Source organism: Nannospalax galili, unplaced genomic scaffold (assembly GCF_000622305.1).
Source record: "Nannospalax galili isolate Female #2095 unplaced genomic scaffold, S.galili_v1.0 scaffold18, whole genome shotgun sequence".
NCBI classification, from domain to species: Eukaryota; Metazoa; Chordata; class Mammalia; order Rodentia; family Spalacidae; genus Nannospalax; species Nannospalax galili.
In genome coordinates, this window is record NW_008346548.1 from 12,158,989 (window position 1) to 12,183,432 (window position 24,444).

Consider the following 24,444-nt stretch of genomic DNA (forward strand, 5'->3'; position numbering starts at 1 on the left):
GAGCTCCCAAATACTTTTGTGAACATTTGAAATTTGCCCTGTTCTGACTTTCTTCTGGTTCCCTGTCTAGAACTTGTAATGCTAACTACTCTTGCCTTTACTTCTCCTTCACATCCCCTATTCACTAGTCAAGGCCTTTCTTTTCACCCTACAGATAAGAGTTATGCAAGTTGGGAGTCTTTTAGATAGACCCACTAAAGGGGTACCCCAATTGCCTCACCCTGCATCCCTGTTCAGCATGGAAGAAGCTAGAGCGGCCTGCGTCCCGATTCCCTATCAGCAATTTGGGTAACCTCTTCAGAAGATGGCATGATAAGAATAGGAAGTAGGAATTGGCTAGGCAGTTAGGGTAAAAAAGACCCCAAAGAAAAGTAGCCAGTTTCTTGGCTAAAAGTCAAAATGTCCTTGGGCCTCTTAGCAACGTACTATGTTCCAAAGGCCAAAAATGTCTAAAGTATTTAAAAATATTTTTAAATCTTAGTTTTCCCTGTTTCATAGGATAAGTTGTTTTCTCCAGTACTGTGGCCTTCCAGGAGTTCGACACAAACCCATGGTAAGTAAGCACAAGCAGACAAGAGGAGTCTGACCTGCGGCCAAGCCCTCCCTTGTAGAAAGCATGTTTACTGAGCTACAAATCTGCCTGACTGCTGTCACCAACCCACATTGTTTGTCTTATTCTTAGGATGTCATTAGAGTCCGTCAAGAGCCTTCCTGAAACCAGGGCACCTTGTGTGTATAGCGTGTCCTTGCTTAGGCACTGACCCCGTCCCAGCTCTTTGCTGTGTAACCATTTCTCAAGCAGGGCTCTTTGTGATGTGCTCATGTGTCTTTCTTCAGCTTTCCTGACACAGCGCACCACTCATCCCGTCACAAATCTACACAGTGTGCTGCTTGTTCCCTCACAGATCCACACAATCCACATGTTCTTCTGGTTATTGCCGCCTGCCTCCTGCCATTTTCACGAATGTCTGTTTTGTTTTTGCACTTATTTATTATTTGAGGGGGTGCACTCACACCACAGCACATGTGTAGAGGTTCAAGGACAACTTGTGGGTGTCGGTTCCTTCCTTCCACCATGGGTTCTGGGGATTGGACTCAAGTTACTGTCAGGCTTTGGCAACAAATGCCTTTAACCACTGAGTCACCTCATTGGCCCCACTGTCTCTTTAAACTTCTTAACTTCAAGGCTTGTTTCTTTTCTTTGATTCAGAATCTCACTCTGTAGCCCTGACTTGCCTAGAACTCACTACGTAGACCAGGCTGGCCTCAAACTCACAGAGATCCACCTGCCTTTGCCTTCTGAATGCTGGGATTAAAGGTGGCTGGTTTTGTTTTTAGTTCACCTTGATTAAGCAACCATTATAATTGATCCAAACAATATAATACAACTTTTAATAGTTATTAAATTCAGTTTTATTTAAATTGTCTATTGGGAAAAGAAACACCTGAAATTTATGTGCACTAATATTACTGCTAAACAAGACAGGGATTATCACTAATCACATTTCTATTTTTTCTGTAGAGATTTAAACACAAAAATTTCTTTGCATAAATAGGAAGATGGAATGGGAGTCTGTTACAGTCTCATCATATGTTCTTTGAATCCCTTCTGAGTTAAGTGACATAAACAATCATTTGTAATGGCTTACCTGACAACTTGACTTTTTCTAGTTGTTAAAAGCAAAATATACTTGGAAAATCTGTCTCAGCAAAGGATTTTATTTCCCAGTCATTAGAGTTCTCTGTTTGCCCACCTTCCATACCATATTTTGAACTTGTTTGGTGACAAGGCACCACAGTGGGATTTGGAATGGGTGGGAAGTTTACCTGTGTGGTATGAAGTGGGTGAAGGGCCACTATAAGAAGTGGGCTGGGAGGAGAGACGATCCCAGAAGGTCCCTGCTAGGTCTAAGCAGTCAGGCACCTATTCCCGTGTCTCCTTGAGCCAGGGGTAAAGTCAACTTATCCCCACATTGGCCCTTAGTGCCCAGACGATAAAGTTGTTTCTAACCAGATACTTTTCAGTATGAAAGAGAGCCTTCCCTCAGTCTATTTTCTGAACACTGGAATGGCCATCAAAGCATACTAGGAATGTCCTCTGGTATAGTCTGTTTCTAACAGCAGACCTCTAGCAAGTATGTGGACAATCCTCCATCACCATCTGTGGCCTCTGTGTCAACATGGGCACCTGTGTGCTCTCACTATCCATAAAAACTCATTCCTGCTCTCATTCCTCAATCTTTGGCTTAGCATCAGCTACACTTTTTTTTTTTTTTAAAGACAGATTCTCCCCCAAGTAGATCAGGTTATACTTGAAAGCAGTATTCCTGCTTTAGCATTTCAATTCCTGTCAGGATTATAGGCATGTGCCACTGTGCCCAGCTTATGACTATATATTTTTACATACATCATTTATACCCATTGTCTGGTGGGCATCTGTTCCCTTTGTGGCCACAAGTTATCCATTTCATCTCATCAAATCAAAACAGGTAGATGACTGTCTTTATCTTCATCTTTTTCAGAAAGGAAAAGTGGGAGGTCAGATTATGTGAGATACAGAGGAAATTGCAGAAGTCCAGGGAGGAAAGCCAGGTCTCCTAAATTCCTGTCTGTACTCTTCCACCTGATTGCATCTCTGTCAAACTAAGACATTAATGGCTGAAACACCAAGGGCACAGTGTCAACCAGGAAGCCTTAGGTGCAGTACATGGAGGGGTCTGTGGACTGGAGCTCTGTAACCAGACCACATGGAACTTTGAACACACAAAATGCATAGTAGTTTGGAAGGATGAGCTACAGGGCAGAACACAAACTCCTAGAGGATGCTAGTAAGGCATAAAAGTTATGAGAATTAAAGCCTAAGGACGCAGGCTAACAAGAACTCATACAAACTAGGGGTGAGCACTTACCGTTTCCCCAATCTTCAGACCCTCACACTTCCTCTGACCAGGGTAGGATACACCATCTTGGCAAGTAGCAGTGAAGAAGAGATTAAGATCCTCAGGTTGATCCCAGACTGACAGTTCCACCTTAGACCGGATGCTCTGAACACAGGAGAAAATGAAGCCCACAGTACTTAGTTAAGGCTGTAGTAAGATGCTCTCCGCACTAGTTTGCTGATATCCACATGGTTTCTTCTAACTCAGGAGGCTCAAGCCAAGGAAGCGACAGCAGGCTTCGGGCCCTGCCCTCTCTCATTCCTTTCCCCGACACCTACACACCATCTTGGGCTTGAGGTCCCTTCTAGAATGGTTGCCAATGCTCCATCTGCCAAGTAATGCTATCTCCCTCAGGGTCTTGCCCTGTCTCCTGCTTGCCTCTCTAGAGCCACCTCTCATCCCCATCCTCAGCATCAGGCATACAGCTCCTGAAGTCTGGCCACATGCTCTCAGGGTTTTGGGTGTACACATGTACATATTCATGCATGCAGGCACACCCAGGACAACATCCCTTTGCCCGGTGGCTCTTCCCTTGTCTTCCCCTTGGCTAGCTCCTTACAAAACCAGTTCAGCAGGCACATTCTCCAGGATTCACTCCCCCTTTCTTTATACTCAAGCCTATCCCCTTATCAGCTGAGGTCCTCATTTGTGAGTTTGAAATGACATTATGAGAGAATCCACTCTTCTGTGTGGACTAGGTTCTAAAGACATTGAATGAAACAAGTCAAAATTATATGTCAGAACAGAAAAAAAAAAGAAAGACTGAAAGTAGCATGCATTGGAAGGGATGTGGAGCAACTGGGGCCCTCACACACTGCTGGCTGGAGTGGAAGTCAGTATGGGCCTGTGGAAAAGCAGCAGCCAATACCTTCTAAAACTCAGACCAAAAGTGGTCCTAGCTCACCTGAGATCAGACGCAATAGAATGTGTGTGTCACAAAGACATGGGCAAGAATGTCTACAGCAGCACAGTTTGCAAGAGCTAGATTCTGGGTCCCAACCAAAAGCCTATTGATAGTAGACCAGATTTCAAATGAGCTGGTATGTCCACATAGCAGAATACCTCACAGCACTGACAATAAACAAAAATATAGCTGTGTTGACTGTAATGTCACTGATGAATATAATGTCACTCAAAAGAAGTTAGACAGGAGCTGGAGAGATGGCTCAGCAGTTAAGAGCACTAGCTGCTCTTGCGGAGGACCTGGGTTCAAATCCCAGTACCCACATGGTGGCTAACAACTGTCCATAACTCCAGTTCTAGGGGATCCGACTCTCTCTTCTGGCCTCTGCAGGCACTGTATGACACAGATGCGCTTACATACATGCAAGCATAACACTCATTTATTAAATGAATAAATAAATAAATAATGTGTCTCTGCCTCCTGAGACACATTAAAGGTGTGCACCACCATGTGGAGCTGTATTTATTCTCTTAAAAAGACTTTTTGGTAGAAGAGCACTTACTGCTCTTCCAGAGGGCCCATGTTCAGTTCTCACCACCCATACCAGGTAGCTCACAACCACATGCAATTCCAGCTCCAGAGGATCCAACAGCCTCTGGTCTCCATGGGCACCTGCACATACACGATGTACATAAACTCAGCAAGTAGACATACATACATTAAAAAATAATAAACTCTTAAGAAAAATATTTTTGATCCACAGTAGATAATAAATACAATGGTGGCATAAGGTAAGAGCTCAACATTTCCTATCACTCAGTACTTTTATCATAATGTCTATATGCTGAGACACACAAATGCCCACCATTGTGTTACAATACAAGTTTGTAGCCTAGGAACAAAGACAACACCAGACAGCTGAGGAAAGTAAATGTCACACCATCTCTATAAATACTGTGTACTCTGTGTGCACAGTGATGAAACTGCCTGAGGACATATTTCTCATAATGCATCCGTGTCATTAAGTGATGAATGATTGTATGTGAAATTCAAAAATAGGAAAAACTCATGGTTACCCTGGGGGGATAGTGACGGAAGACTCCTTAAGAGAGAATTACCAGTGCTGGCAATGTGGTTTTGTGGCTGTATTTTTTGTATGTGAGGAGGCTGTTTTTGTTTTTGAGACAGAATCTTGTTATGTAGCCCATGTTGGCCTTGAACTCTGTAATCCTCCTGCTCAGGCTCCCAAGTGACAACATTACAGGCATAAGCCAACAAGCTGAGCTTTGATCAGTGTTTTCACCTGGATGTTAGATACTTAGGTGTATTTAGTTTATAAAAAGTTTGAACAGTGTTTTTTATATGCCTCTTGGTTTTTAAAAACTGCCCTTAACTAATATACCTGAGTATCTAACATACATGTATATCATACATAGACACACACACACACATACACACACACACACACACACACACACACACACACACACACACACATCTCCACACAATTTGCCTTAATAATCTCATTGCTTTAGAAACTAAAGCCAAATCAAGTCACTGGCTTGAATTTAGTGCTGCAGGACATACATACCCCGAGAAGACCCACGGAATCAAGCTGCTCCATGACAGCATGGCTGTGAGCAAAACAGTGGACCAAAGTGCCTCTCTCTCTCTCTCTGCTGAGCATGTGCTGCTAAACTTGAATAAGTGAAATATGCAGTTTTCCAAATTAACAGCTTATTGAAAATATGCTGCAAAAAATAGTCTCTCTCTTTGTAACAGTGTCTAAGCACTTCTACCACTCTAAAAATACCATCCCTCTTAAGCCCACTTCCTCTGGAGAGCGTCAGCCTTTACTGGCCAAAGGTCACAAAAGTGCCACTTATCACACACAGCACATTCCTACTGAATGTGATTTGTATTTACAGATCTGTCTCCCCGCTGTGTCGTGAACTCCACAATCATATCACATATCTCTCTGGGACTTAGCACAAGCCCTTGTTTGATGAATGGATGGAAAGATGGATGCTTTTAATTGTGGTTACACTAAGGGGCTTGGGCTAAAGAGAGGAAGATTAATTATTTTAAGAAAAGGTAAATATTACACACACATACACATTTATAAAGAAGTATGAAATGAGCTAAGGCAATATATAATAATAAAATTCAGTAGATTTCAGCTGTTTAAAAAATTTATTTGAGAATAGTCAGTTGAAATATATGGGAAGAAGGGCTGGAGAGATGGCTCAGTGCTTGATGAGGACTGGAGTTTGGGTCCCAGCTCACATCCTGGACAGCTCACATATCATACATACATACAACAACACACACACACACACATACACACACACACACACTGCCTATAACTTGAGTTCCAGGGGATCCAGAGCCCTCTCTGTCTTCTGCTGATACCGCACATACATGTACATATACACAGGAAGATGTATACACATGCACATAAATAGAAATCTTAAGAAAAACCCCAAAAGATATATGGGGAGAGGCAAGCATCAATACTTGACCATCAAGACCCTCCAACCTGCCACTTAGTAGGGTCAGTGAGGGGTGTGGCAGAGAGAGAGCACTAGGGCTAGAGACCTATAACTGCATGGCAGAAATGGAAGCCTATGTTCTGTTCAGGCTGGAAGGCCCTAAGCCTGTGCTCCCTCTGCTTGCCACAGAGTCTCTGGAATCAGAAACTCTTCCCATGTTTCAAGTGGCAGGAATCCTAAAGATTCAGTGGAAGCCAAATCTCCACTGCTAAGGCAGGCAGGAGCAGAAGCAGGCCCTCACCCTCCCCTCCAGAGCACATTCTAATCCTACACCCAAAGGCTTCTTTCTTAAGGACCCACTGACTTTGCAAAATGTGAATCACCAAGTTGTCCCATGGCTGTAAGGGTCAGTTTCCTCCAAACACCAAGGACTCTGAGAAGTCAGGACTGGGTTTCAATATCCTGCTGCCATGTGTCATAGACGCCAGACACCATTAGCCCATTACAATGCATTTGTTGTCAAAATGAATGAAGTACAAGACACAGCAAAAGATCAAAGGCACAGGAATCAATTCTTATGAATGAAGAGGTTCACGTGTGACTCCACTCCTGAAATTCACTGAATTGCTACCAGGTTTGCCTCTGAAGATGATTTCTTACTCCCCATGCTAGAAAAGGAGACAATGTCAAGAAATGTCAGACGTTTAAATGCTATTCTATTACATACCCGATGTCAGGTTAGGTCACATCTGCAAGTGCTTTAAGTCAGGCCAGCTGTGGGGGAAGAGAGGCTGTGGAGCAGACTTTATGGCAACAACCAAAAGAGAAACATGTGCTCTTCTAGGGTAAAATACACCATGGGCTTTGAGGTCACCCTCCACATACTATGCTAGAATGTTGCAGCTCATCCTGTTCTGTGATTTCTGTCTGCCTGTGAGTATCTCCCTCTCTTCATAAGCATGGCACGATGCAGGGCTGAGCTCTGGAAGAGAATCTCCCACAGCATTAATCTGTGCAAAAGATTCCACACTGCCAAACAGCCTTGGGCAGAGTAACTTTTCACACTGAAGAATTTAGCACAGTTAGAAAAAGGGTGTAAATCCAAGAGCTGACAATTCCACATTACAAAAGACACACACAAAACAGACTGATTCCACCAGATGTCACATTAAACAGTGCCTTCACATTTGCTCTCTTCCTTCTGAGACTGGGCCAAAGACCACAGCCATTTCATCTGTTGCATATGCTCTGACAAGAATCTTCCACAATGTCCCCAGAGATTGACTGCCAGCATCCAGGGAAACAAAAGTCAGCACCCACATACCATCATATGTTGTCTGACTTAAGAAATCCACCACAAACCAAGGTAACACCGGAAATGCAACCAGCAGGCAGAACCACAACTGGACCCTGGTGGTGTGTAAAGGGAAGGCTAGCCAAAGCTGCTGAGAGCCTCTCCTGCTGCCCAGCACTCACCTCTGTAAGAGATCTGTGTAGGCTCAAAGCCAGAAAAAGCACAAGGAGCTGAAGCCCCGCAGGCTTCCCATTGGCCAGAGAGGCCGCAGTAGGAAGATGGGTAATCTTACACACTACTCAACATACAGTGTTGACATCAGAGGGGTGGGTGGGAATCTTCCTTCCCCTTGCCCCTCCACAAAGCAGCTGTCCATGGAAAAGTACCTGGACATCCTCTAATCCGACCTTATTCTGATACTGTCTATGTAGAGATAATGTCAGATCCTATTGGTTGAGGACTCAGTCACAGAGGATCACAGCCGTCCTTCTGATGCCAGTTGCCAGTCTGGTAGATTATCACTCACCTTTATGACCAGCTAGAAATTGCAGTTCCTATCATGCCCTCTTTGGGTTCAATGACTTTGCTAGGATGCTCTAAAGAAAAAAAAAGCAGGGCAGGCAATACCTTATTTATATCTACTGGTATATTAATAAAGGCTATAATAAACGGTAGAGATCAACAGCCAGATGGAAGAGATGCACGAAGCAATTTACGCAGGAGTAGTGCGAAACTCTGATGCCCTTCCTGGTACATCCCCACACACCCGCACGTATTCAGCAATCCAGCTCTCTGCACCCAGAACTTTTGAATTTTTAGTGGTGGTTTTATATGGGCAAGACTGATGAACTTACTGGCTATTGGTGGTCAATTCAACCTTTGTCAGCTCTCCTCCTGGGAGGTCAAGAGCGATACTGAAAGTTTCAGCCCCCTTGTCATGCCTTGGTCTTACTAGTGATTTGTCTCACACAAAAGTTATCCAGGAAGTCACCAAGAGTCATCTCATTTAAGCAAAAGAGGCTATCACTCAGGAAATGAGAGATCTGAGAAGCTTCAGAACCAGAACAAAGACCAAAAGTCAGGACAGGGGAGTCCCCCAGTGCTCCTAATGTACAGGGATTTCAGGGTTCTGTGTCGGGAACCAGAGGTGGAGATTAGTACACACTTCCTTTTCACAGTACCACAGGTCCCAACTGACAAGAGGACCAGCATATTCACAGCACGGCTGCAACCAACTAGACTTTGCTGCAAATACCCGTCAGTTTCACATTTCTGTATTTAATCTCATTTATAATGTTGACCAAAGAGTGAAGTGTAGGGAACTGCTGAGGTTCACAACTTGGGAAGGGATGGGCATATTCAACGCATTGATGAAGGGATACTTTCACAGGTGTGCATGTACCAAAACATCAAACTATACTGTTTCCTGCAGGAGCCAGTGTAATTTAGGAAGGCAAGCACTGATACAAGGGACCCACTGTTTCTCAGGGAAGGGGGATCCAGTCCAGTTCCAACTGCATCTCTGACCTGGAAAGATCATTTTTCCCAATCATCCCCAATCCCAATTTCTCAGGGGCAAAGTGGGCTTCCCATTGCTCTCCTTGCTCCTAGACCCCCAAATTCCTGGATTTCCTTTAAGAAAACAACTTCCTATGTACAACTCCTGATCCAGGCCAATGCTACATACCTCAGAAAGAACACCCCTAAGCATTTAGGAGATCCCATCACGTTTGACTGGTCCCATTCAGGAGCACGGGCATCCGGAACACTCAGCCACATGGAATACTGATGGGTTCTACAGAGCTACACAGCGTCACACCTTTTGCTTTTTTAAAATATTTTTTATTTATTATTTTCATTTTATATGTATGCATGTATTGCCTGCATGCAGGTAAGTGCACCCATGTTGTGCAATGCCCAAGGAGGACAGAAGAGGCTGTCAGATCCCCTGGAACTGGAGTTATAGACAGTTGTTAGCTGCCATGTGGATGATAGGATTTGAACCTGGGTCCTCTGCAAGAACAGTCAGTGTTCTTAACTGCTGAGCCATCTCTCCAGCCCCCTTTTTTTAAAAAAGAATTTTACACCTTTTTCATTGTATGTATTTGGGATAGAACCAGGGAGCTCACTCATGCTAGGCAAGTACTCTACCACTGAGCAACACTGCCTGTCTCCTTTTTGTTTATTTCATTAATTTAGTTTTTACACAATGTTGGGGGACTCTGCTGCTAGGGTTATAGTCCTCCATGTCCGGATAGCTCTAAGGGGCTCGGCGCTATATGGAAGGGCTCCCTTTCTCAGTGGGGGGCCTCCTGCTCTCTGCCTGATTTACCTGGGAAGTGCCACCAAGCACAGATGCCTGACCTTATTTGGAACATGACCTTTGGTATAGTTACCTGGAGTAAAAACTACCCCCAGGTTTTTTCTATATGATAATTAGGCATTGCCCCATAGTCAGATGATAGGATGCTGCTACCACTTGTAAATAGAGCATACTATGAACACCTATCAGCTGAAGCATTGGCTACTGCCTCCATACTATATTTTCCCTAACCCCCACTGAATAAACGGAGCTGTTTCGCTGAATCTGGAGCTGTTTTACTGAGTCTGGAGTTGTATCACTGAATCTGCCTCCCCGGAAGGGCTTTCTTCTGTCAGTGCTCACTGGCCATCCTGACCCCGTTTGTCGCTTCTGCCCCCTTTGTTCTCGTGGATCGGTGGCCAACGACCCAAGAGGGGAGGGAGAGACCCCATAAGACAAGGTCTTGCTGTTTAGTCTAGGCTGGCCTTGAACTCACAATCATCCTGCCTAGCTCTCAAGTGCTGAGATCACAGGCATGTACCATCCATCACCTGGCTAGTATGCCCTCTTTATCAAAGCCACAGGAACAGAGAGCCAGGCCTTTACCAGAAAATGCTGATAAAACCCCCAGGAGTTTACACTCTGAACCAGGAACTAGTTGAGCATGGAAATGCAGGGAAGTGGCTCCTTCACAGAAACCCAGAAGGATGTCCTCACACCATCCCACAGAGCCCAGGCCAGACCACTCTTCAATCATGGCTTCCCCAAATGGCCTTGACTCATTAGGAGACAAGCTATGGTCACCAGCTCATAAGAGTAAGACCACAGCAGTAACCCCTCTGCCCTGTGGGATCTCCAGGCTCTGACAGCTTCAGTGGGAAGGGAGGAATGCACTGGGCAGGGGGTCTGACTTATTTTGATTCCTTTAGTTCAGGATCCAGAGCTTGAGACCCAACAGGCTCACAGTGAGGAGCAGTCCAGGGAAAGAGAGGCTGGCAGTCCCCGTCCTCTCGCTATTATTTCGGCACCTGCTGTGCCCACATAACTGGATATAACAGTCCTCTTGCCAAATAGGAAATTCACTCTGGAGTTTGAAAACCACTAAAGTACAAGTTAATTTGGAAACCTTGTCTCACTGGCCCTGGTCTCTGAGGAGCCACTAGGTGTGGTGAGGAATTAAAGGTCAGAGATAAAAAGAAGACAATACTGTTCAGGAAGACATGAGAGAAGTCTTTGATTTCAGCAGAAAGTTCCAGGAAAGAAAAGGTAAGGCATGGTTTGTGAGGAGACCAAATTACAGCAGAAAATGAGGGGGGACATGAGGGGCAGCTACCCAGAAATCCTCCCTGCTGCCCAATTCCTTATCTTTAGGACATGGAGGCACAAGAGTCTAAGCGCAGGACTGGTCTGACTCCAAGTACTAGGGTTCCCCCAGTTGAAGGGCTGGGAACAAAGCTAAGCCCCTACCCTAACCCACATCAACTCCCAGGGCTCGGTGGGATGGGTTGGGATGGAGGAGGTAGGTGACTTACACTGTATGCATTGATAATCAGTTGAATAATATTTTTGGAGTCTCCATGCAAAATCTCCACTGTGGTTCCAGGTATCAAGGCTGTAAAATTCTTGGAAAAAAAAAGAAAAAAAAGTCAGACCATTTTGCTTCTATCCTATCAGAGTGAACGATGCTCTGTGGATAAGAGGCAAGGGCCAGTACAATGCTCCACCACTCACCACACCACATGCTTGAGAGGCAAGACCGGGTGTGAGGAAGAGTAGCTACAGTGGGCTGTGGAAGGAGGGAGGGGCTGACAGTGACTGAGCAGTCTTGGAGACTCCTCCCTTCTATCCATCCTCTAAGGTCACCTTGCCCGGTAGGATTCTCTAGCCATCACTCCTGCTCTACACAGGTAATCCCAGGCCCAGCTTCTGCTCTTAAGGAGTACAAAGGGCCACTTTCCCCTGCTCTCAGTAGGGAGCTAAGATATAAAGGATGCCTTCCCCAGGACCTATGTACACAAGTAAGGTCCTGGGATGAAGCCAGTAGCTTGCCCTTTCCATCAGCACAGTTCCTGCGTGCTGCTCTTACAATGAGACAGACTATCCACTGCCGTTAGCTTTCACAGGTCTCCTCACTCTGAGGAAGGACTGAAGCCAAGTAGGGTTTCTTCTCTCAAGAAACATCTCAAAGCCCAATATAGTACGTGCAATTAATTCTTCTAAAAATGCATTTTGTAGTGGACAGGTTTTAACCTGTAAACCCCCACCAAACAAGATGATAAATGTCTTTCCATTTCATCATCTAAAAAAGACTCAAGCTCAAAGAAGACCAAGAACTCAGGAAGACCCAGGCGGCTTTTTCACCAATGATAATCTCAGGCAGACGCCTTCAAGACACAACCAGACAACAGTTCTTTGATTCCGAGTGTCTTCCCCTATCATTCTCTAAGGAGGTTTGTGGGTTTTTTTTAAAGATTTATTTTCTTATTTATTTATGTGTATATGTACACATATAAATACAGTGCCTGCAGAGGCCAGAAGAGGGTGCCAAATTCCCTGGAGTTACAGGTGGTTGTGAGCCTCCAGACATGAGTACTGAGAACCAAACTCAGGTCCTCTGCAAGAGCAGCAAGTGTTTTTAACCACTGAAGCATTTCTCCAGCCAACCTAAGGAAGTTTTGCATTCAACATGCAGCTCACTTGTGATTATAGAGCAGAGGCCCATGGGACAACCTGGTATACACTGCTCTCTTCATTTAGCTGACTCTTTTGGGGGTGAACCTCTGTACCAGGCCACTCCTGGCCTCCTGCCCTCTGCAGGAAGGCATACAACTGGAGTACGGGGTTGGCCATGCAGGCTGCCTCAATGTCCATTTCCTTATATTTTCCTTCTCTATTGGAATAGTCCCCTGTGTGTTTCCATTTCATCTTCTGAAAATGGTAATTCATACTATTTTCAAGGTTTTCCTCTGAATCAAATTAGATACTGTAAGTTTAAACTCCTAGTGAAAACAGTCATGGCTGTATGAATGTTCAAGAGTTTCCCTAGTGCTCTTATTTCCAAGTCCAGTCAGACAGAGTTATATTCCTCCCCTCCTGTGACTGCCCCCTATACAGAGCAGGGCCATGAACACTCCCTACCCCATTCTAATCTCCAACTGGCGTTAGGGTCAGAATGAGCCCCAGATCAGGCTGCCAGCCCCCTCTTTCCCACCAAGCATACCTTGTAGAGCATATAGTGGTTTTTCGTAACTGCAAAGATGAGGTTGATATTGTTCTCTGCCAACTTCTCTCCAAGCAAGGCAAGGGATGGATAGTCCTAAGGTCAAGGCAAAAGTCATGGGTGTAACACTTCCAACCAGCTGTGACACCAGCTTGTGCTCCAGCACACCCGTAGCACTTGTCACAAAAAGCTCCTGGGCTGACAGGCTATAGGAGGAGATCCTCATGAAAAGGGTCCTTAGGTGCTCACCAAAAACCCTAGAAGTGTGGGGGTGAGGACTGGGGCATCTCCAGGCACGGTCTGTTATCTCCATCCTTTCAGCAGGGATGGAGAAAGTAAGGGCTCCAGAAGAATAGCACACATCCTACTATCTGCCATCAGCACCTGCTAGCCTTCCTCTCTTCCCTGTCTGCTCTTGCCCTGTTCTCTTTTTCCTGCACCTAACAGTCCAGCCACCAATGTTTATGGCAGGTCCTGCTCATGGCTCAGAACAGTCAGAGAAGCCTGCTGCTCTCTGGACCACGATGGGCTATTGTGGTAGGAAGGGATCCAAGCAAGGGGAAAGGAAGGTCAAGGGGTAGTTTAACAAGGTCTTTAACTATTTAAAGGACTCCTAATGAGGGGTCACCATCAGGTCAGGTCCTAGAAGTCCTTTCTTCAGACTTCCTCATTCCTGGGTAATTTGAAAGGCTTAGATATTCACCTCTTAAAGTTAAAGTTTTCTTTGCTTGTCCTGAAAAGAAAACTGGGAAGCACTCCTCTCTGGCCAAATACCAAAACGGATTCGGGAAAGAAGAATGTATACATTTCCAAAAATGTTTGCATGGTAAATGTGGCAAGACCTTGGTAACTGTTGGCGCTGTTTGTCAGGTATGTTTCCCATTCCATGCACAATAGGCACCCACTTCTGTTACCTACAGGGCATTCACTGTCTCAAGGAGCCCATTTGTAGAGGTCAAGAAGTGTTGCCCTATAACTTCTATCCCAGTTGTGACCTCTTTAGGAAAACAGGTCTCACCCTCCCTTAAGATCACCGCCCCATGAGAACCACTTGGCTCCCATGTCACCTCTTCCTCTAATAAAACCTCCCCTATTTAGTTATACCATGGTGCAAAGATGAACCAGCTACAGAAATCCCTGAGAAGTGTTCTAAATTAACAAGAAGTTCTGAAAACCCAGTCTGAGAAGATATAATAATGAATGAAACTCAAACCAGAATGGATCAGAACATCAGCACGTACTGTGGGCTAGGGTTTCAAAGGCTGGTAGGACTGGCCATAGGGTCCCAAGGAGAGGCATCCAGAGCCCTCCCAGACCTTACCATTTGGTCAGATGCGATGTATTCATTGGCTTCATTCAGGTGGCACTGGCCATCGTGGGGCTGCACCAGGCCCCCTAGCTTTCCATCCAGGGCAATGTGGGGTACATCATCTGTGGTGAAAACCAGCAGGTGCAGTGCATCCTTTCGCCAGCCAATCTTTTCCTGAAAGACAAAAAGCGGAGGGTGTTACAGCCTTCCTACCCGAGCCTGCCCTGAGGCATCACAGAAGACACCAGCCGGCTCTAAGTCTCTAGGTCTGAATTACAGACATGTCCTTCCCACAGCACTGTGGCCCCTTTCTTTAATATGGGGAGTGAGGTGGTTTCTTTTTTTTTTTAAATATTTTATTTATTATTTTTATTTTATGTGTATGCATGTATTGCCAGCATGTAGGTACATACACCCGTGTCATGCAATGCCCACAGAGGAGAGAAGAGACTGTTGGGATCCCCTGGAACTGGAGTTACGGACAGTTGTTAGCTGCCATGTGGGTGCTGTGATTTGAACCCGGGTCTTCTGCAAGAATAGTCAGTGTTCTTAACCACTGAGCTGTCTCTCCAGCCCGAGTGAGGTGGTTTCTACAGAGGTGCAGAAGAGACCCAGCCTAAAATGGGGAGGCCTGGATAGAAAGAGAAATCTCCAAGCCTCTGCCCATACAGGCCCATGAGCCTGGACCCCCCACTCCAGCCATCATCCTCTTCCTGTGCCTCAATTGCATCTGAGGGCTACACCTTTCAACACTTCCATTTCAGCTCCACCAGAACAAGCTTGAACCCACACCAACTACCTCATCGTATCCTCTGACTAGGACTGTATAAGATGATGGTTAAGTGAACATTTCAGACCCTGTTAGATAGGAATCATTCACCACAATGCTGCACTCAAATGACCAAGAGATGACTCTGTCCTTTGAGAATCTGGTAAGAACTGGTAGGTGTGAACTACTCCAATCCTAAACTAAATCAGTTCAGCACCAAGAGATTAACTCTTTTCTCCCTGATTCACTACATAGAATTTATCAGGTCTTCAGACTGAAGCTCAGTTAAATACAGTCTATGGCTAGGGAAGAGCTCTGTGCTTTTCATACCCAGCCATGTAGCCCCAACATTATTAGAAAACACTCAGGAATTATCATTGGGAACCAGGAGACTCAGATACAGAGCAACAGAAACTGAGATACATGGTCATCTTTTTACTAGTGGTGAAAGTGCATCCTGATGACTATAGGAAGGATTAAACACTGCCAAAAATTGGCTCCATTACACATTTGATATGGAGCTAGGAGGTGGAATTCACAGACTTCGCAGGTGAAGAGCTATCACTCTCTTGATGGCAGATGAGTTGGGGCACATTTTCTCTCATTCATCACCGTGATGGATACAACCAGGTATAATGTCAGCTAATTGCTACAAACAAAACAAGGAAGGTTGAATGAGAAGCTAGAGGAGACTGAAGGCCAGGAGACCTCCTATGGGAAAAGGTGACACCTTAGGGGGAGTTATTATATAACTTTTATACAATATGCAACTACTCATCTCCTACAGTATGCCAGGCCCCTTGGAAGGCCTTCAAAATAGTTTGTTCCAGCTCTTCAAAGAGCTCCCATTTAAATAAAAACAGCAGCCACAACATGCCACAAGGGTGCTAATGAAGGTAAATACAGTGTTAATGGACGCCAGGGAGGAGAGGAGGAAGAGGGCAGGGAGCTGAGGAGGGTGGAAGGCCTTCCCAATTTAGATGAGACTCAAGCTGCTCTGGAAGACCTTGAAGGAGAACCCTTCCAGGAACATAAAGAAGAAATGAGGGAAGAGGCAGAAGAGGAAGTGGGCATTCCAGGAAGGAGCAAAAACACAGAAGGGAAAGAAGCACAGCACAGAGACCCACACATTTTAGATACTGGAGCTCCCTCACAGCTAAGCCCTGACATGCTGGTCAAAGCACAGAAGCCCGTCAAGCTCCTCTAGACAGAACCAGAAGAGGCCACAGGGAGGCTTCCAGGGTTCTGGTATGTTCTGATTCTTAGCCTGGTACTTTTCACCTTCTGAGTATTTATGAATACCCTTAAAAAGAGTGGATTTTACACTACATAAATTATCCCTCAGTAAACCAGACTTTTAAAAAAAAAAACTTTGCTAAGTATTTATCCATCAACTCAGTGATTCTTTTCTAGGGGAATCTTTTACAAGGAGTACTATGAAATTATGCCTGGCAGTGTTTTTGTCAGTAGTAAGAACAGGGAGAGACATGAATATATTAGTATGGATGTATATTAGCATATAATATGAATATATTACATGGGACCAGGTAAGCAAACTGAGACAATCCCTCTACCCATGTAGAAATTATGTTCCTAAAAAGTATGAAAATATGTACAAACGCCACAGTGAAAACAGAAACAGTCCAGTATTTATAGTGATTATAAACTATATAAAAAACATAGAGAACTCTGTATTAAAGGGGCAGGATATAATGAAATGAAACATTCCACAATGTGTTTGGGATTGGATTATGAGTAACCTCCTTTCCTTTTTCCCATTATTTTCCAAATGCTTTTTAATATGTAAGTACTACTTCTGCAAGACTGGGCCTTGAATGCTGTTATTTGATTTTCTCAGTCTCGGCCACCTTCTCAATGGTCTTATGGGGATAGTGAGGGGTGAGGGGTTAGGTGAGCAAGGAAGGCAATCAGGGAACTTGAATGCTTTAAGATGGACATAAGAATTTTGCTGCTACTTCTAATGACCTGTGTACCCTTGGCCACTTTATTACCTCAAAGCTTTCGTTCCCTCGTGTGTGTATCAGGCAGAACAACACCTCTCATTTATGGAGCACATCATGATTCCATCAAGCCTCACTACCACCCCTATGAAGTAGGGCAGACATTGCCATCCATCCCAAAGTTGAGCAAGCCAGTGCGCAGATGAAGTGACCAGCCTGTTCTACTATCGAGAGACTGAGATGGCCAGTGTTTCACCCACAAAGCTAAACCATCCAATTATACATAGAGAGGAAGCTGTCTGTATGTGTACAGTAAAGGGAGCTCAGAAAAGAGACCAGGGCATTACAGCAACTCATGACTGCTGGACGAAAAAAAAAAAAAAAATCAATGTTTGTTGAATGAAAGGCTGTATCTGATCTAGAAATCACGCCACAGAATAAATATTAATGATAATAATAACAATAACGACAACAACTATAACTCTATTTTTCTCTGAAGTGGGCTCTATGGTGTCAATGACCATGGCTCAGAACATGGCAGGAACAGGTCAGGATACACACTTATTATTCAACAAGACCTTCAATATTTACATTAGAAATAAATGACCTACTGTCTGTTTGCTAGTAGAGCTGTTTTGAAGACTTAAATTTTATATTCCATGTTTGGAACAAAGGACACTATTGGGCAAGGGGATTTTAGTATTTATTTTCGAGGAAATAACTGAACTACAAAATAGAACATTCAAGGGGCCAGAGTCCAAGCTTTGGGACAGAGGAAAGTGAGTTCAGATCTCTACTTTGCTCCAACTATGGAGCCTGTGACAGTCCCTCACTTCTCTCTGCCTTGGTCTCTTCCTTTGGGAAATGGAGCTGAGTCTGCTTTACAAGGCTGGTGCTGCGTCTTTAGACATAGTATATATTTTAAGTAGTTGGCACATCAGAGATAGTAAAATGGGACTCTAAATCACTCTTCAAGGATGAAGTGGTAACTTTTACATTCCTTCTCTTCTTTTACTGTTTAGTAGTGAGGCTGTACAATTGTTACAGGAGATATGAATCATTCCATAGTAACTGGAATAATTATAACAAAACACTGCACTAATTAAAAATCACAAACAGATTCTGTTGTGTGATTAAAATGGAAAAAATTTAAGCCAGACATGTAGCACACACTTGTAATCCCAGCACTCAGAAGGCTGAAGCAGAGGATCATGAGTTTGAGGCCAGCCTGGACTACACAGTAAGACTTTACCTCAAAACAAAACAACAGGGGCAGGGGCTGAAGAGGCTCAGCAGTTAGAGCACTGGCTACTCTTGCTGAGGACCTGGGTTCAGTTCCCAACACCCACATGGTAGCTAACAACCATCTGCAACTCCAGTTCCAGGGGATCCAATGCCCTCTTCTGGCCTCCTTGTACACTGAATACACACAGTACCCTTATATACATGCAGGCAATACACTCATACACATAAAATAAAAATAATAAATTTTTTAAAGACAAAATCACTGACATTTATAGAGCTGTCTTAGAATGGGCAAAAACTAGAAACGATCAGAAAGGCCACCAGCAGGTCAATGGCTAAAGAAGCCACTGTATATCGATGCAGCCCTAGAAGGAATGAGCAGACACACCCAAAAGCACAGAAGAATCTCAGAAGAACTGTGTACAGTGAAACAGGCCAGGAAAAAAGTTACAGACTGTGTATATAACATTTTAGCAATTACAGCTTAATGTGTAGTGACAGCCAATTTGTGGTTGCCTGGGGTGATACAGGAGAGCGTAGCAACAGGCATACACAGGAGTAAAGAAAATGCCACTATCTTACATTTTTTTACATTTAAAAATTTTTATTTACTTATTGCGGTGGGGCACGATATATGCATATATGTCACAGCATCTGTGTGGAGGTCAGAGGACAACTCGTAGGAGTCAGTTCTCTTCCACCACCTGTGGGACTCAGGTTGTCAGGCTTGGCAGCAAGACCCTTTACCTCTGAGCCATCTCGCCCGTTTTGAAGATCGTCTCTTGAGTGCATATGCATGTCAAGTTTTATCAAACAAGCCAGGCATGGTGGTATACATGTATAATCCTAGCACTCAGGAGGCCGAGGCAGGAGAATTACAAGTTTGAAGCCAGCCTGGGTTATATGTAGTGAGACTATTTGAAAAAACAGAGCCAAAAAAAAAATTTATTGAACTCTACACATTCAAAGTGTACTTTATGTATGTTACATACACTTGAAAGAAGTTTTTTTTTTTTTTTTTTTTTTTTTTTTTCAAAAAAGGCTTGTTTTAGCCAGGTGTGATGGTGCACACATTTAATGCCAGCACTCAAGAGGCAGAAGCCAGTGGATCTCTGAGTTCAAGGCCAGCCTGATCTACATAGTGAATTTCAGGCCAGCTGAAACAGGGAAAAGGGAAACCTTGTCTCAAAAAAGATGGAAAAAAAAAGCAAGCTGATTGTCAGAGGAGGGATTAGGAATGCCACATTTAAACTGTTTTTCTTTGGTAACAGTTGCACGACTGAGGTCAGCCGACTAGAAGATCTGGGTCCAGCCTCGTATCTGCTTCATTTTTTATCTGTGTGACCTTGAGTCCCTTCCTTAAGTTTTGCCCATCTCTGCTTGCTCATCTATTGGAGGGAGACAATAACTACTGCTAAACACAACCACTGAGTGAATTAAACAAAGTGATACAGAGGGAGCAGCCAGCTCTGGCCCCCAGATATGGTAAATACTCAGTGACCAGCCATCAGCATGTCCATGGAGCTGAAACTCTAGCCTATGTCTATAATTCAGAACCGCAATCTTCTTTGGCTTGGAAGGTTATGGGTGATATTTATCTCCTGTTTGCTACTTTGTATTTTCTAAATTTTTATGTTGAAGATGTTCTCTTTGTTTAAAAAGTTTTTTTTTAAAGAGCTATTTATTTAGGTAAACTGTTCTGTGTGTCTATGAGTAAAATCAACATGTAAACAAAACTGATGCCATTAAACATGGTGAGGTCAGCTCTCTGATGAAAATGTCAAGGGGGGGTGGGACGGAAGTGTACTGGACTCACGAAAGGAATCCGGCATCTGGCCAGGACTGCGGTTCATGCAGCTCCAATCTGCTGCTTGGATCTGTATCCAGTTCACTGCCAGGTCTCTCTCCGCCTTCAACCTCTCAATTCCACACTCGATCTACGTGACTTTGCCTCTTTTGTCACAAGAAAGGCAATAGGTTGTCCCACCTATTTCTAGAATCTGCCACAGCCCCCTGAGGTGGCATTCAGCCAGTGCCCTCCTCTCCACCCTAAACAAACCTCAAGTCTCCTGCCCTCTGCTCTTGATCTCACTGTCCCAAAGGAAGGCAGGCTCCTCCCTTCTGGAGAAAACACAGCCGGGCAAATACCACCCTCTTTGGAGAATGTCCCATCAGTCAGTCTCTCCCTGGTTTCTTCCCATGTGCTTAAAAATATACTCATGGCCCAGTGCTAATAACCCTTCCCTGACCCTGCTTCTCCACTGACTCTCATCATCTCTCTTGAAACTAGCAGGCTTGTTGCCTCTGTTTCCTCCACTGGGTTCCTCATAATCTGACCTCTCTCAGACGTCCAATAAAAGGGGGAGAAGTAGGAACAGGGGGAGGTCAGCGCTTCCTAGTCTAACAAAATAAATAAAAGCTGGCTACTCCCCAGGGTACAGACAGACTTGCTGGCTTGTTCACCTCTAACAGCTGGCCCCAGAGAGCTTGCGGCCTGGGAGAAATGACTGGAAAGCAGATGTTCCTCTAGTGTCAGGACATAGGTCTCCAGCATCTGGTTTGCTAGGGCTGGAAGGAGTCTCGCAGTGGGTACAATTGTCTGACATAGGAAAGAGGTCCCTTAAAGGACTAAGAATAGCTTCTACCCTTCCTGTTCCTGGGTCTCCTGAGCAGTTCCCCAACCCCAACAACAGTAAAGCACCTTCATGGGCAACCAGTGGGAACACAGAGACTTTGTAGGTACCAGCTCAAACTAGCTGTGCTTGGCAAATAAAATGTGTATAGGAAAGCTCACAGTCATGGTGGCCAATACAGCTGGGAAGGTACATTGCTGAACACTGTGGGAGACAGGCTCACAGGGGCTACTGCAAGACAAACCACTAGTGGATTTCTGGGTAGAAAAACAGACTTGGGGGCTGGGAATGTAGCTCAGTGGCAGAGCACTTGCCTAGCATACATGAGGCCCTAGGTTCAAACCCTGGTACTAAAAGTAGGTGGGACAGGAAGAAAATGGGAGAGAGGAGGAGAATAAAAAGTTTTCTGTGGACTGGGGAAAAAGCTTAAAGTCAAAGAAATAAATAAAGGCCAGACATGGTGGCACATGTCTTTAATCCTAGAGCACTCAGGAGGCAGATGCAGGTGGATCTCTGTGAGTTCAAGGCCAGACTGCTTTACATAGCGAGTTCTAGGCCAGCTGGGGCTACCGGGAGATCTTGTCTCAAAAAGACCCAAAAACAAAAAAGAAAGAAAAGAAAAAAGAAAAAGAAAGAAAACAGATTTGGAGGGAATACATAATACCTGAAGTATGCAAAGAACCCTGGTGATTCTTGACCAACTTCCTTCTGGTGCAGGGAGCTTTGCTCTGGCATCCACAGTGGGCTAAGGGCCCACATCTGCTCATGGCCACATTAAGCAGCTGCCCTGGCACTGGGCAGCAATTCTTGTTTGAAATTCCTCCTTACCTGGGACCATGAGTCTCCAAGCTGCTTCCTCATGACTACCCTTCATACATCCTCTCCAGCTAAAAGGGTCCTTTCCCTCCTCTGTGACAGGCAGGGTCAGTTACCACACTAATTAGAGGATGTGGCTTCCATGCCCAGCACCATTTGGCTCTGTACTCTCACTACCAACATCTATTTTTGTTGTTGTTGTTTGTTTGCTTGCTTGGTCTTTTTGAGACAAGGTCTCCCTGTAGCCCTAGCTGGCCTGGAACTTACTATGAAGACCAGGCTTACTATGAAGATCTATCTGCCTCCGCGCCTCCCCAGTGCTAGGATTAAAGGTGTGTGCCACCACGTCTGACTTCAACATCTGTTTTAAACACAGTTTTCAGAGGTAGACCCAGGCCCCTGGATGTGATATGACCCACACAGAGGAAAGCAAGGCTGGGACAGTGGCCTACTGATCTTACTTAGTCCTGAGTGCATGGCCTGTGTCTGATGAATCTTCCAATGGGCTCATGGCAAGCCCAAGGGTCCCCAGATCCATTTGTACTAACTCGTTTACACATGGCAACCACACAGAGCATGACAAATAAGAGAGGCATACCAAGGATGCTCCATGCAGAGTGCAGAGGGGGCCTGGGAATCTGAGGGAAGGCATGCCCCAGTGCACTGTTCTAGGAAACAGGAGGATTCCTGCCTACATGAGGACAGTTTGCTGTCCCATCTCACTTGTACAGAGGCAGAACTCACAATACTCTCTACGGAAAACTGTTCAAAGTTGAGGGGTCCTAGGATATAGAGGCCAATACTGACAGCAGCTTCAATTCAATTCAAGACAGAATTTTAGCCCTCAGTTACCCAGCTTTCTGATCTCAAGATCACTCCATCAATCATCCAAACAAAGAGGTTCTTGAGCCTCTTTGAGATGTCAATACAGCCCAAAGGCCCCCGTTGTCACTGAAAAATCTTCAGTCTGGTGCTTCCCCTCTGCTAAGAAAGAGCTATCCTATAAATAGCAGTGTCTGGCTGTGGCCTCTCTGTGAGAGCCTAGGAGGAGCCCAATGGTTCTGAGGTGCCTTCAAAACTGGGGCAGATAAGATGAGAACTCCCATTTTACAGACAGGGGAAAGCTGAGGACGAGGATAAGCACAAAGGACTGAGTTCTATCAGCTTTCTGACCTTGGGACCTCCCAGTGAACTCCTTGGAAATCCCATGAGCAGTTAATCATGCCCAAATGAGTTTGATGAGCACGAAAGTCATGGTTGCAGAGAGTAGTAGTACATGAGCCTTCTTCCCTAGGACCATTTCCGCCTGTTCCCCTGTTGCTACATAGGGTTGAGTATAACTGTGATGATGCCTTGGACTAAGACTTTGCTCTCCTCGTAAGTTCATTCCTCCCACTTCTCTGCTCTTGTGTGACTTCAAAAGTAGCACATGCTCTAACGTCAAAGTTAAATATACAATGCACGTACATGGATCCAGCTGCTGGCTCCGCTATTTCTACCTATGATGTCTAGAAGAAATTACCCAACCTCCTTAGGTTTGTATCATTACCTTTAAGAGAGCAAGTGAGTGAAATAAATAATCCGTGTTGCTCGGCACATAGCCTAGCCCTCAAGAGCATTCAAGTCCGTGGTGATCAATCACAGCATCAGCATCAGAGCCTCCGGAAAGCAAAAAAACCAGGCAAGCCTTAGGGAAACCATAGGTCCTCCCAGAGTCTGCCCCAGATGCACCATAGACCTTGTTCTCCCATTCACCATCAACTGGAGTGAAGTTCAAGGAGGAAGGAGCTTTGACTGCTTTACCAGTGCATCCCTCATAGCACCTCACTGGGGATTGGGGGGGACACTGTGCATATAGCGGGCATCAAATTTTCAAATGTAACACTCTACATTACCCTTTCAAGCACACCCTGAGAGAAAGAGAGAACAGGTGTTGGGGAAGAGGAAGGGAGGGAGGGAGGGAAAGAAGGCAGGTGGCCTGCTTAGTCAGTGGCAGATTCTACAGCAGATCTGAGCTTAGGACCAAGAGTCTTTCTTCTAACATTGCCCACAAGGGAAATGAAGCTTTGACTCTGGTATTGGCTTTTCCCGAACCATGCTGACATTCAGGCCTGTTCCCATCACTTTATAACAATAAACATGTTCTCTCATTAGGAGTTTGTTTTTCTGCTTCAACCTTTATTTTGCAATGAAATATCCTTTTTTAAAAAATGCCTGCTCTGTGGTTAAACTTAATGAAGCCAAAAGTATAGTATTTCTTTCTTTGGGTAAAGAGATCTCAGTCTGTGACTCAGAGTACAAACCTCCACTTCGAGCCCAAACAAGGAAGAGTGCAGCGGAGTGTTTTTAGTGCAGATTTGGTGGCAGGCACCAAGCCGAACTGAAGGTAATTTCAGAATGTATAAAGCTGAGCCATATGAATTTTCCATTTGAGGGAACTGCAGATGTAGCTCAATGGTACAGCACTTGCCTGAACAAGCAAGACCCAGTCCAAAAAGTAAGTGAGAAAATAAACAAAGCATTCCGTTTTATAAGAGGAAAACTAATAGGCAAATACCAA

The 24,444-nt window shown here is 44.7% G+C and overlaps 1 protein-coding gene across 3 annotated transcripts in view; it reads right to left on the reverse strand.

Annotated features, from left to right (window-relative positions):
- Itgb5 (integrin subunit beta 5) overlaps positions 1 to 24,444 on the reverse strand; it is a 130,363-nt gene that overhangs the window by 51,842 nt on the left and 54,077 nt on the right. For all 3 annotated transcript variants that reach the window (XM_017800556.2, XM_008842974.3, XM_029568187.1), the window contains exons 6-9: positions 14,473 to 14,634; positions 13,152 to 13,247; positions 11,464 to 11,553; positions 2,910 to 3,044 (exon numbers count right to left, since the gene is read on the reverse strand). In XM_017800556.2, coding sequence (XP_017656045.1) covers positions 2,910 to 3,044; positions 11,464 to 11,553; positions 13,152 to 13,247; positions 14,473 to 14,634 — 483 coding nt within the window. The remainder of the gene's footprint in view (positions 1 to 2,909; positions 3,045 to 11,463; positions 11,554 to 13,151; positions 13,248 to 14,472; positions 14,635 to 24,444) is intronic.